This window comes from Salmo salar, chromosome 09, assembly GCF_965601325.2.
Source record: "Salmo salar chromosome 09, fSalSal1, whole genome shotgun sequence".
Lineage (NCBI taxonomy): Eukaryota > Metazoa > Chordata > Actinopteri > Salmoniformes > Salmonidae > Salmo > Salmo salar.
This window is the reverse complement of record NC_138299.1, coordinates 146,123,218-146,140,134: the sequence shown is the minus strand read 5'-3', so window position 1 is coordinate 146,140,134 and position 16,917 is coordinate 146,123,218. Positions and strand designations below refer to the sequence as shown.

General features: G+C 44.3%; 1 protein-coding gene across 2 annotated transcripts in view; it reads left to right on the top strand.

Moving 5' to 3' along the window:
* The window catches only part of LOC106613128 (calsyntenin-2), a 443,615-nt gene that overhangs the window by 199,306 nt on the left and 227,392 nt on the right, over positions 1-16,917 (top strand). For both annotated transcript variants that reach the window (XM_014215083.3, XM_014215084.3), the window contains exon 2: positions 3,969-4,091. In XM_014215083.3, coding sequence (XP_014070558.2) covers positions 3,969-4,091 — 123 coding nt within the window. The remainder of the gene's footprint in view (positions 1-3,968; positions 4,092-16,917) is intronic.

Genomic DNA, 16,917 nt, shown 5'->3' with positions numbered 1-16,917 from the left:
TTAGGCGCGTGCACGAGTCGACCCCGTGCTTTATTTTCTTTAGTCTTTTTACCTAAACGCAGATACCCGGTCGGAATATTATGGCTTTTTTACGAGAAAAATGGCATAAAAATTGATTTTAAACAGCGGTTGACATGCTTCGAAGTACGGTAATGGAATATTTAGAATTTTTTTGTCACGAAATGCGCCGTGCTCGTCACCCTTCTTTACCCTTTCGGATAGTGTCTTGAACGCACGAACAAAACGCCGCTGTTTGGATATAACTATGGATTATTTTTAACCAAACCAACATTTGTTATTGAAGTAGAAGTCCTGGGAGTGCATTCTGACGAAGAACACCAAAGGTAATCAAACTTTTCTAATAGTAAATAGGAGTTTGGTGAAGGCTAAACTTGCTGGGTGTCTAAATAGCTAGCCCTGTGATGCCGGGCTATCTACTTAGAATATTGCAAAATGTGCTTTCACCGAAAAGCTATTTTAAAATCGGACATATCGAGTGCATAAAGGAGTTCTGTATCTATAATTCTTAAAATAATTGTTATGCTTTTTGTGAACGTTTATCGTGAGTAATTTAGTACATTTTTTGTAAATTCACCGGAAGTTTGCGGGGGGTATGCTAGTTCTGAACGTCACATGCTAATGTAAAAAGCTGGTTTTTGATATAAATATGAACTTGATTGAACAAAACATGCATGTATTGTATAACATAATGTCCTAGGGTTGTCATCTGTTGAAGATCATCAAAGGTTAGTGCTGCATTTAGCTGTCTTCTGGGTTTTTGTGACATTATATGCTAGCTTGAAAAATGGGTGTCTGATTATTTCTGGCTGGGTACTCTGCTGACATAATCTAATGTTTTGCTTTCGTTGTAAAGCCTTTTTGAAATCGGACAGTGTGGTTAGATTAACGAGAGTCTTGTCTTTAAAATGGTGTAAAATAGTCATATGTTTGAGAAATTGAAGTAATTGCATTTCTAAGGTATTTGAATAACGCGCCACGGGATTTCACTGGCTGTTAGAGAATTTCAAGAAGCATTTCTCTACGGCTGGCCATGCTTTCCTCTTGGCTACCCCAACCCCGGCCAACAGCTCCTCACCCCCCACAGCTACTTGCCCAAGCTTCCGCAGCTTCTCCTTCACCCAAATCCAGATAGCTGATGTTCTGAAAGAGCTAAAAAACCTGGACCCGTACAAATCAGCTGGGCTAGACAATCTGCACCCTCTCTTTATAACATTTTCCGCCGCCATTGTTGCAACCCCTATTACTAGTCTGGTCAACCTCTCTTTCATATTGTCCGAGATTCCTAAAGATTGGAAAGCTGCCGTGGTCATCCCCCTCTTTAAAGAGGGTGACACTCTAGACCCAAACTGTTACAGACCTATATCCATCCTGCCCTGCCTTTCTAAAGTCTTCGAAAGTCAAGTTAACAAACAGATCACTGACCATTTCGAATCCTACCATACCTTCTCCGCTGTGCAATCCGGTTTCCGAGCTGGTCACAAGTGCACCTCAGCCATGCTCAAGGTACTAAACAATATCATAACCGCCATCGATAAAAGACAGTACTGTGCAGCCGTCTTCATCGACCTGGCCAAGGCTTTTGCCTCTATCAATCACCGTATTCTTATCGGCAGACTCAACAGCCTTGGTTTCTCAAATGACTGCCTCGCCTGGTTCACCAACTACTTCTCAGATAGAGTTCAGTGTGTCAAATCGGAGGGCCTGTTGTCCGGACCTTTGGCAGTCTCTATGGGGTACCGCAGGATTCAATTCTCGGGTCGACTCTTTTCTTTGTATATATCAATGATGTCGCTCTTGCTGCTGGTGATTCCTTGATCCAGCTCTATGCAGACGACAACATTCGGTATACATCTGGCCCTTTTTTGGACACTGTGTTAACAAACCTCCAAAAGAGCTTCAATGCCATACAACACTCCTTCCGTGGCCTCCAACTGCTCTTAAACGCTAGTAAAACTAAATGCATGCTCTTCAACCGATCGCTGTCCACACCCGCCCGCCCGACTAGCATCACTACTCTGGACGGTTCTGACTTAGAATATGTGGACAACTGCAAATACCTAGGTGTCTGGTTAGACTGTAAACTCTCCTTCCAGACTTACATTAAGCATCTCCAATCCAAAATCAAATCTAGAATCGACTTCCTATTTCGCAACAAAGCCTCCTTCACTCATGCTGCCAAACATACCCTCATAAAACTGACTATCCTACCGATCCTCGACTTCGGCGATGTCATTTACAAAATAGTCTCTACTCAGCAAACTGGATGCAGTCTATTACAGATCCATCCGTTTTGTCACCAAAGCCCCATATTAAACCACCGACCACTGCGACCTGTATGCCCTTGTCGGTTGGCCCTCGCTACATATTCGTCGCCAGACCCACTGGCTCCAGGTCATCGATAAGTCTTTGTTAGGTAAAGCTCCGCCTTATCTCTGCTCACTGGTCACCAAAACAACACCCACCCGTAGCACACGCTCCAGCAGGTGTATGTCCCTGGTCATCCCCAAAGCCAACACTTCCTTTGGCCACCTTTCCTTCCAGTTCTCTGCTGCCAATGACTAGAACGAATTGCAAAAATCGCTGAAGCTGGAGACGTAGATCTCCCTCACTAACTTTAAGCATCAGCTATCTGAGCAGCTTACCGATCGCTGGCATACTTCAGTGTCCTAGTAGGCCTACTGCCTAATTTGAATCTCAAATCGTCAAGAAGACATGTAGTCTGAAAATATTTTTAGTCTGAGACCACACAATCAAAATCTGTACCTTCCTTTCTGATGTTTTGATTCTATGTTGTGATTCATGTAATAGGATGTATAGATTCTGGTGCTTAGTAGCACACTTATGTTTGATTGTGTTTATATACTTACAGTGCCTTAAATCTTAGACAAAGTGATTCCTACACCCATGAAGAGAGGTGCTGTAATGTAGCACTAGAGACAGCTTTACAAATTGTTTGGTGTACAGACTTTTTTCTCCTTCTCTTTCACTGAATGTCGAAAAATGAGTATGCATGACCATGTACGCATGGGAAAGTGATACAAATGATGTATTTAGGCCATTTCTCTTGGATGTGTATCACATAAAACACCCTAGTTTTGTGTTGCTAACAACCTACAATTTCCTCGTATAGGAATTCACAGGATGTGATTTGGGCATTGTTGTTCCCTCCTGAGTCAGCGAAAGCTGTGATTAAGTGAAGGAGTTGAGGAGGAAATGGGCTGTTGTTACCGTTTTTAAAACCCTTACCTTTGATTGAGAGATGGTATATAAAACGGTGAGCTAGCTAGCTAACTCCTGCTTCACGGCCCTCAGGGGCTTTAATCAATTATGCCGTGCTAATCGTCCCAGTGCTTATGAACTTTGTTTTGGCTGGGCCCAGGAAGTAGTGCTCTGCTGGCAGCTCAATAGTGATCATTGATCAAGCCTGGTGGAGCGCTTTGAGACATGCAGGGAACGTTTGAGAGAGGAAGGAGAGGGGGAGAAAAGAAGTAGGGGAGATTAGTGAAATGAGAATGTTTCTCAGAAAAAAAGGAAGAATGGAGATCCTCTGCCAGGAAAAGCAGTGTGTGTGTGTGTGTGTGTGTGTGTGTGTGTGTGTGTGTGTGTGTGTGTGTGTGTGTGTGTGTGGGGGGGGGGGGGGGGGTTAGGGTTAGGGTTAGGGTTAGGTTTGGGGGGGGGGGGGGTTTCTCAGCCCTGGCCCACTGTGGTACGTATGGTGTGGTGGGGGGGGGGGGGGGGGGGGGGGTGTGCGTGGCTGTTTTCCCAAGTGGGAGTTGCAGTGTGGGGAGGAAAGAAAATCTGTTGTATTAATTTTGCACAAAGCCATTCTCAGTTCGCCCAGTAATTACATGCAGACTGAAAATGTATAAACTTCTGTGAACGCCTGACTGACATTATCTTTCTCTCTTTCTCCATCCCTCCTTAAAACCCTCCTTTCTCTCTCGTAGTGAACAAACACAAGCCGTGGATTGAGACGTCATACCATGGGGTAATTACAGAGAACATGGACATCGTCCAACTGGACCCTCCCCTGGTGGCCCTTGATAAAGACGCCCCTGTCCCCTACGCAGGTATGGTATGCCCCACCACTATCTGATGATAGAATGGAGAAGGAAGTACCAAGTTGTGATGAATGGGTTAACATCATTCAATCAGAGGATGATTTACTCGTTCTTCATTTTTGTGGTTGACCTTGGTTCTTGGGAGCTCTTGTAAAACATTAGCATAAAATGCATTAAGCCGTAATGTGATATTCTCACTTCTGCTTTCCAAGAAAAGAAAACATCTGCTTTCTAATTTAAAACCACTAGCTTTAAACTAGTACTACCAAACATGTTCCTATAAAAGCTATTCACACCCTTATGTCCTTTAACCATGTAGAAAACCAATACTAATACTACTCTTAGTAGTGCAAATGCAATTATATTGAATCAAAGTGATGGGATTGTACCCCAAATAACCCTCATGTTGGATAAGGTTATCGCACAGAAAAAGACTGACTGTTTACACTCATCCTCCTTGGTGACCATCCCAACTCCCCCATTGGGTTGCCAATTCCTGGAGGTTGCCAGTGCCAGTGGGTTGTCAGTAGCTACAGGCTAACTTGCCAGCCTGGCACCAGTGCCTGCTGCCAGGCCTCTTGATGTGGCCAAGTCCTCAGTGTGGGGTTGGCGCAAGGGCTGGTACCCACTCTCTGAGCCCCTCAGACTGGGTTGGAGCAGCTCTGATGTAGGCTGTCTGGATATGTTTGTCAGATTTTTCCTTCCAGCATCTAGAAAAGGTGTAGTGGTTTGATGAGTTTCCTTTTAATGACCACCCTACATGGAGAGAGAGAGATACAGAGGAATGGAGAGAGAGAGAGATACAGAGGAATGGAGAGAGAGATATACAGAGGAATAGATAGAGAGAGAGAGAGAGAGAGAGAGAGAGAGAGAGAGAGAGAGAAGGGAAGGCAATGGCTGATCGGTGGTCGACACACTTTATATATCTCTTTTCTGCTCTGTCTTTTTTCTCGGGCTCTCTCCCTCTCTCTCTCTCGGGCTCTCTCCCTCTCTCTCTGAACTGTGGTCAGGAGTATCTCCTAGAGACACAGTCGGGGGGCTGACAGTCAGTCAGTAATTAACTGAAATGATTTTTTTGTGAGGGGGCTTTGCCTAGGTACTATTCACACCTCATTAATTACAATGCTTGACTTAATACCTCTCTCTCCCTCTCTCTGACTGACACAATGTCAGACAACACATACAGCCCCATAACCGATCATTCTGCCACAACTCACTGGCCCATTACAGATCATTCTGCCACAACTCACTGGCCCATAACAGATCATTCTGCCATGACTCACTGGCCCATAACCGATCATTCTGCCACAACTCACTGGCCCATTACAGATCATTCTGCCACAACTGACTGGCCCATAACAGATCATTCTGCCATGACTCACTGGCCCATAACAGATCATTCTGCCATGACTCACTGGTCCATAACAGATCATTCTGCCATGACTCACTGGCCCATAACAGATCATTCTGCCATGACTCACTGGCCCATAACAGATCATTCTGCCACAACTCCAACTAAGCTCTCACTGAGAGTGACATCAGAGTGAAACCCTTTTGTAGTTCTCACCTCAACAGAGCTGTAACTCATTGACTGAGAGGAGCTGGACTTGAGGGACAAGGGACAATTTGTCAGTGAGACGTCTTCCAGTATTTACTGTTTAAATGTGTCTACACCTGACAAACACAGACATCTGATGACAACTAGGACAAGAAAACAGGCACTGTGAATAACAGTATTCCTTTTACCATTCATCAGTCAAATTCAATCAAATATATTTATAAAGCCCTTTTTACATCAGCCGATGTCACAAAGTTCTGGACAGAAACCCAGCCTAAAACCCCAAACAGCAAGCAATGCAGATGTAGAAGCACGTTGGCTAGGAAAAACTCCCTAGAAAGGCAGGGATCTAGGAAGAAACCTAGAGAGGAACCAGGCTCTGAGGGGTGGCCAGTCCTTACCTGGCTGTGTGGGGTGGAGATTATAACAGAACATGGCCAAGATGTTCAAACATTCATAGATGATCAGCAGGCTCAGATAATAATAATCACAGTGGTTGTAGAGGGTGCAACAGGTCAGCACCTCAGGAGTAAATGTCATTTGGTTTTTCATAGCCGATCATTCAGAGTTAGAGACAGCAGGTGTGGTAGAGAGAGAGTCCAAAATAGCAGGTCCGGGACAAGGTAGCACGTCCAGTGAACAGGTCACGGTTCCATAGCCGCAGGCAGAACAGTTGAAACTGGAGCAGCAGCATGACCAGGTGGACTGGGGACAGCAAGCAGTCATCAGGCCAGGTAGTCCTGAGGCATGGCCCTAGGGCTCAGGTCCTCCGAGAGAAGAGAGAGAGAAGAGCGAGAGAAAGAGAGAGAGAGAAAGAGAGAGAGAGAAAGAGAGAGAGAGAGAATTAGAGAGAGCATACTTAAATTCACAAAGGACACCGGATAAGACAAGAAATACTCTAAATATAACAGATTGACCCTAGCCCCCCGACACAAACTACTGCAGCATAAATACTGGCGGCTGAGACAGGAGGGGTCGGGAGACACTGTGGACCTGTCCGACGATACCCATGGACAGGGCCAAACAGGCAGGATATAACCCCGTCGACTTTGCCAAAGCACAGCCCCCACACCACCAGAGGGATATCGTCAACCACCAACCTTCTACCCTGAGACAAGGCCGAGTATAGCCCACAAAGACCTCCCAACGGCATGAACCCGAGGGGGGCGCCAACACAGACAGGAAGGCCACGTCAGTGATTCAACCCACTCAAGTGACGCACCCCTCCTAGGGATGGCATGGAAGAGCACCAGTAAGCCAGTGACTCAGCCCCCATCATAGGGTTAGAGGCAGAGAATCCCGGGGGAGAGAGGGGAACCGGCCAAGCAGAGACAGCAAGGGCGGTTCATCGTTCCAGTGCCTTTCCATTCACCTTCACACCCCTGGCCAGACTACATTCAATCATAGGACCTACTGAAGATATGAGTCTTCAATAACGACTTAAAGGTTGAGACCAAGTCGGCGTCTCTCACATGGATAGGCAGACCATTCCATAAAAATAGAGCTCTATAGGAGAAAGCCCTGCCTCCAGCTGTTTGCTTAGAAATTCTAGGGACAGTAAGGAGGCCTGCGTCTTGTGACCGTAGCGTACGTGTAGGTATGTACGGCAGGACCAAATCGGAAAGATAGGTATTAGCAAGCCCATGTAATGCATTGTAGGTTAGCAGGAAAACCTTGAAATCAGCCCTAGCCTTAACAGGAAGCCAGTGTAGAGAGGCTAGCACTGGAGTAATATGATCAAATTGTGGGGTTCTAGTCAAGATTCTAGCAGCTGTGTTTAGCACTAACTTAAGTTTATTTAGTGCTTTATCCGGCTAGCCGGAAAGTAGAGCATTGCAGTAGTCTAAGCTTGAAGTGACAAAAGCATGGATACATTTTTCTGCATCATTTCTGGACAGAAAGTTTCTGATTTTTGCAATGTTACGAAGATGGAAAAAAGCTGTCTTTGAAATATTCTTGAAATGTTCGTCAAAAGAGAGATCAGGGTCCAGAGTAACGCAGAGGTCCTTCACAATTTTATTTGAGATGACTGTACAACCATCAAGATTAATTTTTGTTTTTCTAAATCTTAAAATGATTAAATACTCAAATATTATTAGGCATATGCCAAATGGAAATGCTTTGTAACGTATACACAGGGAGTCAGGAAGCAGGTGCAGAAGGTGAGTTTAATAATAATGAACATGACGATAATGCGTAACCAAAACCAATACTGCATGACGACTGAGGCTTACTGAGGGCTATATGAAGGGAAAGTAATCAAGGTGGTGATGAAGTCCAGGTGTACTTAACGATGGGGAGCAGGTGTGAACAATGATGGTTGCCAGGTGTGCGCAATGTGTGTTGCCGGGGGGGGGGGGATGGGGGGGCACAATGTCGGTTACCAGGACCGGTGGTTAGTAGACTGGCAACGTCGAGCACCGGAGGGAGGGAGCAGGAGTAGGCGTGACATGCTTGGATATCATATCCAACAATTCCAAATACTAAACTTCACATGGGCTTTTTAAGTGGCTACATTGACTTTTAAGCTGCAGTGGATAATATGTCAATCAGCTCCTAGCAACTGGAGTGTCCATTTTACTGCTATTCCATAGAGGCTTTTTGTGTGGCTGCTACTTTACAACAGAGAGTAGGTCATTAAGTACTGGGTGAGCCGGGGTTAATGGCTAGTCTTTACAGAGAGCTGCATTACAGCCACAAGCTACAGTCTCTTCTTACATACTAATGTGGCTGAATGGGTAGGGATGCAGCACGGAGACAAGCACATACACACACACGAAGACACACAAAACGCATACGCACTCTCTCTGAATGTTCAATTGTGAAATCAGTCAATCTTCCTATCATCTGGTGTTCTACTAGCCTCAGGTCTTCACAAACAACAAACCGCCCACCACACCTTCCCACCAGTAGTAATTTGATACGCTGAATCAATATAAGGGCAATGCTGAAAGGTTTGCAACACTCCTGTGCACCATACACACCCTATGCATAAACACAATGGCATTTCCCATCACTTGAGTGATCTGTTTCATCATGTCTAGTGCTGCTGTGTCTATTAATCAGTACTGGTTACATTTCACTGCTTCCTCTCTGTGTTTATTTTTTCTAAACCTACCACCCCTCCCCTAGTTGGAGTAAACAACACTTAGGCTTCTACTTCCAGCTTATACATACTATATACATTTTACATTATAAACTGGGTGGTTTGAGCCCTGCATGCTGATTGGCTGACAGCAGTGGTATATCAGACTGTATACCGCGGGTATGACAAAACATGTATTTTTACTGTTCTAATTACTTTGGTAACCAGTTTATAATAGCAATAAGGCACCTCAGGCATTTGTGGTATATGGCCAATATACCACAGCTAAGGACTGTGTCCAGGCACTCTGCGTTGCATCGTGCTAAGAACAGCCCTTAGCCATGGTATAGTGGCCATATACCACTCCTCCTCGGGCCTTATTGCTTACATAGTTATATTTTGTTTGTTTTCAGTCGCACCATTTTCCTACCCTCAACCCCTCCCATCTCTCTCTGAAGACCATCCAGTTCTATTTGCCATATATTTTTCAACTGTGTTGTTTCACAAAAGTCCTGAACCTATATACCTTTTACGGACACAGTATATTTTACATTAGTTATCTTGTTATTTTTAGTTCCACTTTATGTCTATAATTAGTTAGCTTTTTCCTACATTATGATGAGTCTGTGATTTTTCTGTGGAAAGAGTTTCTCTTAGGGATAGTTGATGATCATTTCAGTATACCTATAGAGACCGTAACTGCAGGTGCAGATGTTCACTTATACACACTGCCTTCGAAAAGTATTTAGACCCCTTGACTTATTCAACATTTTAAGTTACAGCCTTATTCTAAAATTGATTAAATAGTTAGTTTTTTCCACTCATCTACACACAATACCCCATAATGACTAAGAAAAAACAGGTTATTACATTTTTTTGCTAATTTATAAAAAGATTAAACTGAAATATCACATTTACATAAGTATACAGACCTTTTCTTCAGTACTTTGTTGAAGCACCTTTGGCAGTGATTACAGCATCAAGTCTTCTTGGGTATGACGCTACAAGCTTTGCACACATGTATTTGGGGAGTGTGTCCCATTCGTCTCTGCTGATCCTCTCAAGCTCTGTCAGGTTGGATGGGGGTTATTACTGCACAGCTATTTTCAGGTCTCTCCAGAGATGTTCAATCTGGTTCATGTCTGGGCTCTGGCCACTCCTGCGTTGACTTGGCTGTATGCTTATGGTTGTTGTCTTGTTGGAAGGTGATCCTTCACCCCAGTCTGAGGTTCTGAGCGCTCTGGAGCAGGTTTTCATCAAGGATCTCTCTGTAATATGTTTTGTTCAGATTTGCCTTGATCCTGACTAGTCTCCCAGTCCCTGCAGCTGAAAACATCCCCACATTATGATGCTGTCACCACCATGCTTCACCGTAGGGATGGTGCCAGGTTTCTTCCAGATGTGACACTTGGCATTCAGGCCAAATAGTTCAATCTTGGTTTCATCAGACCAGAGAATCTTGTTTCTCATGGTCTGAGAGTCTTTAGGTGCCTTTTGGCAAGCGGACTGTCAGGTGCCTTTTACTGAGGATTGGCTTCTGTCTGGAAAATATACTATAAAGGACTGATTGGGGGAGTGCTACAGAGACAGTTGTCCTTCTTGAAGTTCTCCCCATCTCTAAAGCTCTGTCAGTGACCATCAGGTTCTTGGTGACTTCCCTGACCAAAACCCTTCTCCCACAATTGCTCAGTTTGGTCAGGCGGCCAGCTCAAGGATGAGTTTTGGTGGTTCCAAACACCTTCCATTTCAGAATGATGGAGGCCACTGTGTTCTTGGGGACCTTCAAGGCTGCATAAATGTTTTGGTACCCTTCCCCAGATCTGTGCCTCTACACAATCCTGTCTCGGAGCTCTACAGTCAATTCCTTCAACCTCATGGCTTGGTTTTTTTGCGCTGACATGCACTGTCAACTGTGGGATCTTTTTTAGACGGGTGTGTGCCTTTCCAAATCATGCCCAATCAATTGAATTTACCACAGGTGGATTCCAATCAAGTTGTATAAACATCTTAAGGATGGTCAATGGAAACAGGATGCATCTGAGCTCAATTTTGAGTCTCATAGTAAAGGGGCTGAAAACTTATGTAAAGAAGGTATTTATGTTTTTAAAATTTATTACATTTGCAAACATTTCTAAAAACCTGTTTTCATGTTGTCATTATGCGGTATTGTGTGCAGATTGATGAGGATTATTTATTTATTTTATACATTTTTGAATAAGGCTGTAACGTAAAAAAATGGTGTATTAAGTCAAGGGGTCTGAATATTTTTCAAAAGCACTGTGTGTGATATGTTAGTAAGTTCTATGGTCCACAAATTCAAATCTGGACCTCAATTAATTATTATTATTTTCATTTTTTTAGCCTTTATTTAACTAGACAAGTCAGTTAAGAACAAATTCTTATTTACAATGATGGCCTAGGAACAGTGGGTTAACTGCCGTGTTCAGGGGCAGAAAAAACAGATTTTTACCATGTCAGCATGGGAGTTCAGCCTATTATCTTTTCGGGTACTAGTCCAACACTCTAACCACTAGGCTACCTGCCGCCTCAAAGCTACTTCCACTGCTTTTTCATCATTCTGGGACCTGGGACACTGGGTAGGTGCAATTCATTATCAGGTATAACAGAAAACCAGAAGTAGTCCAGACCTGGTAGGGTAAGATTTGAATAGCCCTGTTCTACAATATGCACAGTCCTATTTCATTCCATTACACAGATGCAGTCATCGTGGTGCCATGTTCAATCAAAAGCAATGATCATAACCTGACAAACACCCTCAGGCAAAGCAGTGGAAGTAGCTTTGAGGCGGCAGGTAGCCTAGTGGTTAGAGTGTTGGACTAGTACCCGAAAAGTTAATAGGCTGAACTCCCATGCTGACATGGTAAAAATCTGTTTTTTCTGCCATGTCGCTAGCTTCAAAAAAATATCTGGGCTCACTAAACAACATAACACATACTGTTAGGTTCTAATTCTCAGAGTAAATGACTCAATGGACACTAGGAAAGCTTAACCAAGTTTAATTCTTCCCAGAGGATCAATACAGCTGCATTCAGAGAACACTTGTTTCCACCTCCACAAGTATATATACAATTTAGGCACTCCTCCTTCTCTCCAATCCTTACATCTTTTATGGTCCGACAGGAAGACGAAGTGAAAGGGTAATAAACCATTGTTTCTCTCTTAAGGGGATCTGGACTGACCTCAAGCCCCTTGATGCCTAATCCAAAGATATCCACCATTATCCCCAATAGCAATCCTGTGACTTCCTCCCGTCCACCCAACACATTCCAAAGCCATCTGGCTCCTACAGATAACCATTAACCTCTGATGTAAAAGCCAATCTCTTTCACTCCTTAGATACTATACTTCTGAGTATAACAATGTTCCAAGTTTATCCCAGAATCTAACAATACATTGACTTTATTTTAATTTATTTGATAAGCCATATCCTAGTTCAGACAGACGCTCAGTCCCTATTCACTGATAGCTAACAGCAGGAGTCTTTTATCTGGGGGGGGGCTGTCTGGTAATGTGATGAGCATCTGAGGATCCTCATAATGAAGCAAGGTAAACAGATATTAGCAAACACACAGTGGGGCTAATGTGTTGTGATTAATTAGCCCTTGTTATGCTGTCTGTCTGAATAGGGGACAGAGAGCTAGCATAGCGCTCCTTCACACACTGCTAATGAAAAACAGCCTCTCATTAGCCTAGCGGGCAGTGACTAGTTAAATCAAAATCAAATACAACTTTATTTGTCTCATGCGCCTAATAGGTGTAGACCTTACAGCGAAATGCTTACTTACAAGCCCTTAACCAACAATGCAGTTTTAAGAAAAATACCTAATAAAAGTAAGAGATAAGAATAACAAATGATTAAAGAGCAGCAGTAAATAACAATAGCGGGGCTATATACAGGGGGTACCGGTACAGAGTCAATGTGCGGGGGCACTGGTGTTGAGGTAATTGAGGTAATATGTACATGTAGGTAAAGTGACTATGCATAGATAATAACAGAGAGCAGCAGCAGCGTTCCAGGGGGCGGGGGGGGGGGGGGGGGTTGCAATGCAAATAGTCTGGGTAACCATTTGATTATCTCTCCCAAGTCTTATGACTTTGGGGTAGAATCTATTTAGGAGCCTCTTGGACCTAGACTTGGCGCACTGGTACCACTTGCCGTGCGGTAGCCGAGAGAACAGTCTATGACTAGGGTGGCTGGGGTCTTTGACAATTTTTCAGGCCTTCCTCTGACACCACCTGGTATAGAGGTCCTGGATGGCGGTGATGTACTGGGCTGTATGCACTACTCTCTGTAGTGCCATGGGGTCGGAGGCCGAGCAGTTGCCATACCAGGCAGTGATGCAACCCGTCAGGATCCTCTCAATGGTGCAGCTGTAAAACCTTTTGAGGATGCCAAATCTTTTCAGTCTCCTGAGGGAGAATAGGTTTTGTCGTGCCCTCTTCACGACTGTCTTGGTGTGCTTGGACCATGTTAGTTTGTCGGTGATGTGGACACAAAGGAACTTGAAGCTCGCACCCTGCTCCACTACAGCCCCGTCGATGAGAATGGGGGCGTGCTCGATCCTCCTTTTCCGTTAGTCCACAATCATCTCCTTTGCCTTGATCACGTTGAGGGATAGGTTGTTGTCCTGGCACCATACGGTCAGGTCTCTGACCTCCTACCTATATGCTGTCTCGTCGTTGTCGGTGATCAGGCCTACCACTGTTCTGTCATCTGCAAACTTAATGATGGTGTTGGAGTCATGCCTGGCCTTGTAGTCATGAGTGAACAGAGAGTACAGGAGAGGACTGAGCACACACCCCTGAGGGGACCCCGTGTTGAGTATCAGCGTGGCGGATGTGTCCAAGTCCAGGATCCAGTTGCAGAGGGAAGTGTTTAGTCCCAGGGTCCTTAGCTTAGTGATGAGCTTTGAGGGCACAATGGTCTTGAATGCTGAGCTGTAGTCAATGAAAAGCATTCTCACATAGGTGTTCCTTTCGTCTAGGTGTGAAAGGGCAGTGTGGAGTTCAATAGAGAATGCATCATCTGTGGATCTGTTGGTGTGGCATGCAAATTGGAGTGGGTCTAGGGTTTCTGGGATAATGGTGTTGATGTGAGCAATGACCAGCCTTTCAAAGCATTTCATGGCTACAGAAGTGAGTGCTATGGCTTGGTAATCATTTAGAGAGGTTACCTTAGTGGTGTTGGGCACAGGGACTATGGTGGTCTGCTTGAAACATGTTGGTATTACAGGAGAGGTTGAAAATGTCAGTGAAGACACTTGCCAGTTGGTCAGCGCATGCTCGCAGGACATGTCCTGGTAATCCATCTGGCCCTGCAGCCTTGTGAATGTTGACCAATTTAATGGTCTTACTCACATCGGCTGCGGAGAGCATGGTCACAAAGCCGTCCAGAACAGCTGATGCTCTCATGCATGTTTCAGTGTTACTTGCCTCGAAGCTCATCTGGTAGGCTTGGGTCACTGGGCAGCTCTCGGCTGTGCTTCCCTTTGTAGTCTGAATAGTTTGCAGGCCCTGTCACATCCGACGAGTGTCAGAGACGGTTTAATATGATTTGATCTTAGTCCTGCTTTGACGCTATGCCTGTTTGATGGTTTGTCGGAGGGCATAGCAGGATTTCTTATAAGCTTCCGGGTTAGAGTCCCGCTCCTTGAAAGTGGCAGCTCTACCATTTAGTTCAGTGCGAATGTTGCCTGTAATCCATGGCTTCTGGTTGAGGTACGTACGGACAGTCACTGTGGGGACGACGTCTTCAATGCACTTATTGATAAAGCCAGTGACTGATGTGGTGTACTCCTCAATGCCATCGGAAAAATAACGGAACATATTCCAGTCTGTGCTAGCAAAACAGTCCTGTAGTTTAGCATCTGCTTCATCTGAACACTTTTTATAGACCGAGTCACTGGTGCTTCCTGCTTAAATTTTTGCTTGTAAGCTGGAATCAGGAGGATAGAATTATGGTCAGCTTTGCCAAATGGAGGGCGAGGGAGAACTTTGTATGTGTCTCTGAGTGTGGAGTAAAGGTGGTCTAGAATTATTTTACCTCTGGTTGCACATTTAACATGCTGATAGAAATGTGATAAAGCTGATTTAAGTTTACCTGCATTAAATTACCGGCCACTAGGAGCGCCGCTTCTGGATAAATGTTTTCCTGTTTTCTTATGGCGGTATACAGATCATTGAGTGGTGTTTTAGTGCCAGCATCGGTCTGTGATGGTATGTAGACAGCTACGAAAAATACAGATGAAAACTCTCTAGGTAGATAGTGGGGTCTACAGCTTATTTTTAGTCAGCTTATCATGAGATACTCCACCTCAGGTGAGCAAAACCTCGAGACTTCCTTAGATATCGTGCACCAGCTGTTGTTTACATGAATGCATAGGCCCCCGCCCCGTGTCTTACCAGATGCTGCTGTTCTGTCCTGCCGATAGAGTGCATAACCCGCCGGTTGTATGCTCATAATATCGTCGTTCAGCCACGCTTCGGTGAAACACAAGATATTACAGTTTTTAATGTCCCGTTGGTAGTATAAACGTGCTTTCAGTTCATCCCATTTATTTTCCATCAATTGAACGTTAGCTAGCAGGATGGAAGGCAAAGGCAGATTAGCCATTCGTCGCCTGATCCTCATAAGGCACCCTGATCTCGTTGTTCTTCTCCAGCGAATAACAGGGATCTGGGCCTGGTCAGGTGTCTGTATTATATCCCTGCCATCCTACTCATTGAAGAAGAACTCTTTGCCCAGTTTGAGGTGAGCAATCGCAGTTCTGATGTCCAAAAGCTCTTTTCGGTCATAAGAGACGGTAGCAACAACATTTATGTACAAAACAAGTTACGAACAACGCAAAAAAACTAACAAAATAGCATGGTTGGTTAGGAGCCGAAGACGGCAGCCTTCCCCTCCGGCGCCATCACAACATCAAATCTAGTGGGTAGTACCTAGCGGGTAGTGCCAAGCAGTTAGCGGCTCCTCCTCACTGTACAGCAGGCTGGGGTGGATGGTGGATAGATAGCATTAAACAGCCTCTCATTAGCCTAGCATGTAGTGCCTAGCGGTTAGCGCCTAGCGGGTAGCGTCTTCTCAACATACAACAGGCTGGGAGTTGATGGTGGATAGATAGCATTAAACAGCCTCTCATTAGCCTAGCATGTAGTGCCTAGCGGTTAGTGCCTAGCGGGTAGCGTCTTCTCAACATACAACAGGCTGGGAGTTGATGGTGGATAGATAGCATTAGCATAGTAGTAAATACATGCATAATATGCAGATTATTTATTGTTTTGCAGCATGATGGAGTGTAGCCTGATATGTTCCTTTGTAGCAAAATTCTGTCCCATTAGTCTTTGGTTTCTCAGGGCTTGTTGGAAAATTTCAATAAACATTCCAACATTGAATACACTATTTTTCAGCCCTGGCTGTGTAATAATTTGTCCTTAATCTCTGACCGTTGACTTGTGTCTTCTTAACTCCAGCTCTGAGGGGACTAGCTAAAGCAGTGAAAGAGGAAGGTCTGTTCACATTAGTTTTGATTGCCTCTGGGAAAGCTAGAGGTGGGTGGAGGGGTTGTACAGAGAAGGATGTTGCTTTCCTAGCTCTTCTTTTTGAGTCCTCCTTAACCACCTTTCTTTTCCCCTGTTCTCTCCTCAGTCATTTATCCAATGCCTCTGTCTATCGTATTCTAGTCATGTTTGAGAATTCTTATCAATTATAGAACATAAAACATTCTGACTGGGATGATAAAGTGGGGCAATACCTGAGAATGAATGTCTATTAAGTAACCAACAGTCCCGCCGGTGATTCAATTAATTGAATGAACATATTTTCTGTCACAAAGTATAAATGATACCTACCTGGCATGTTAATTTAGACAGCGAGATTAAATAAGTATTAAGATGTTGAGAAAAAAAAACATATTGGATTAGAGATGCCCTAAAGACCTTTTGTGCATTTGAAAACTAATTGAATAAGTGGAGGAAAAGATGGGAGGCTTGAAGGATTATTTTGAATAAGCTAACAGATGTTTTGAACATGTAATGCTGTGTCTATATTCCTTCAGAATCCGAAAGTTCAAAGGCACTGATTAAAAAAAATGATTTGAAAAAGAAAGAGAGAGAGATAGAGATATCAGGTCTGTTCTGAGGCAGGCCGATGCCTCTCCTCTTTTGTTTCTTTC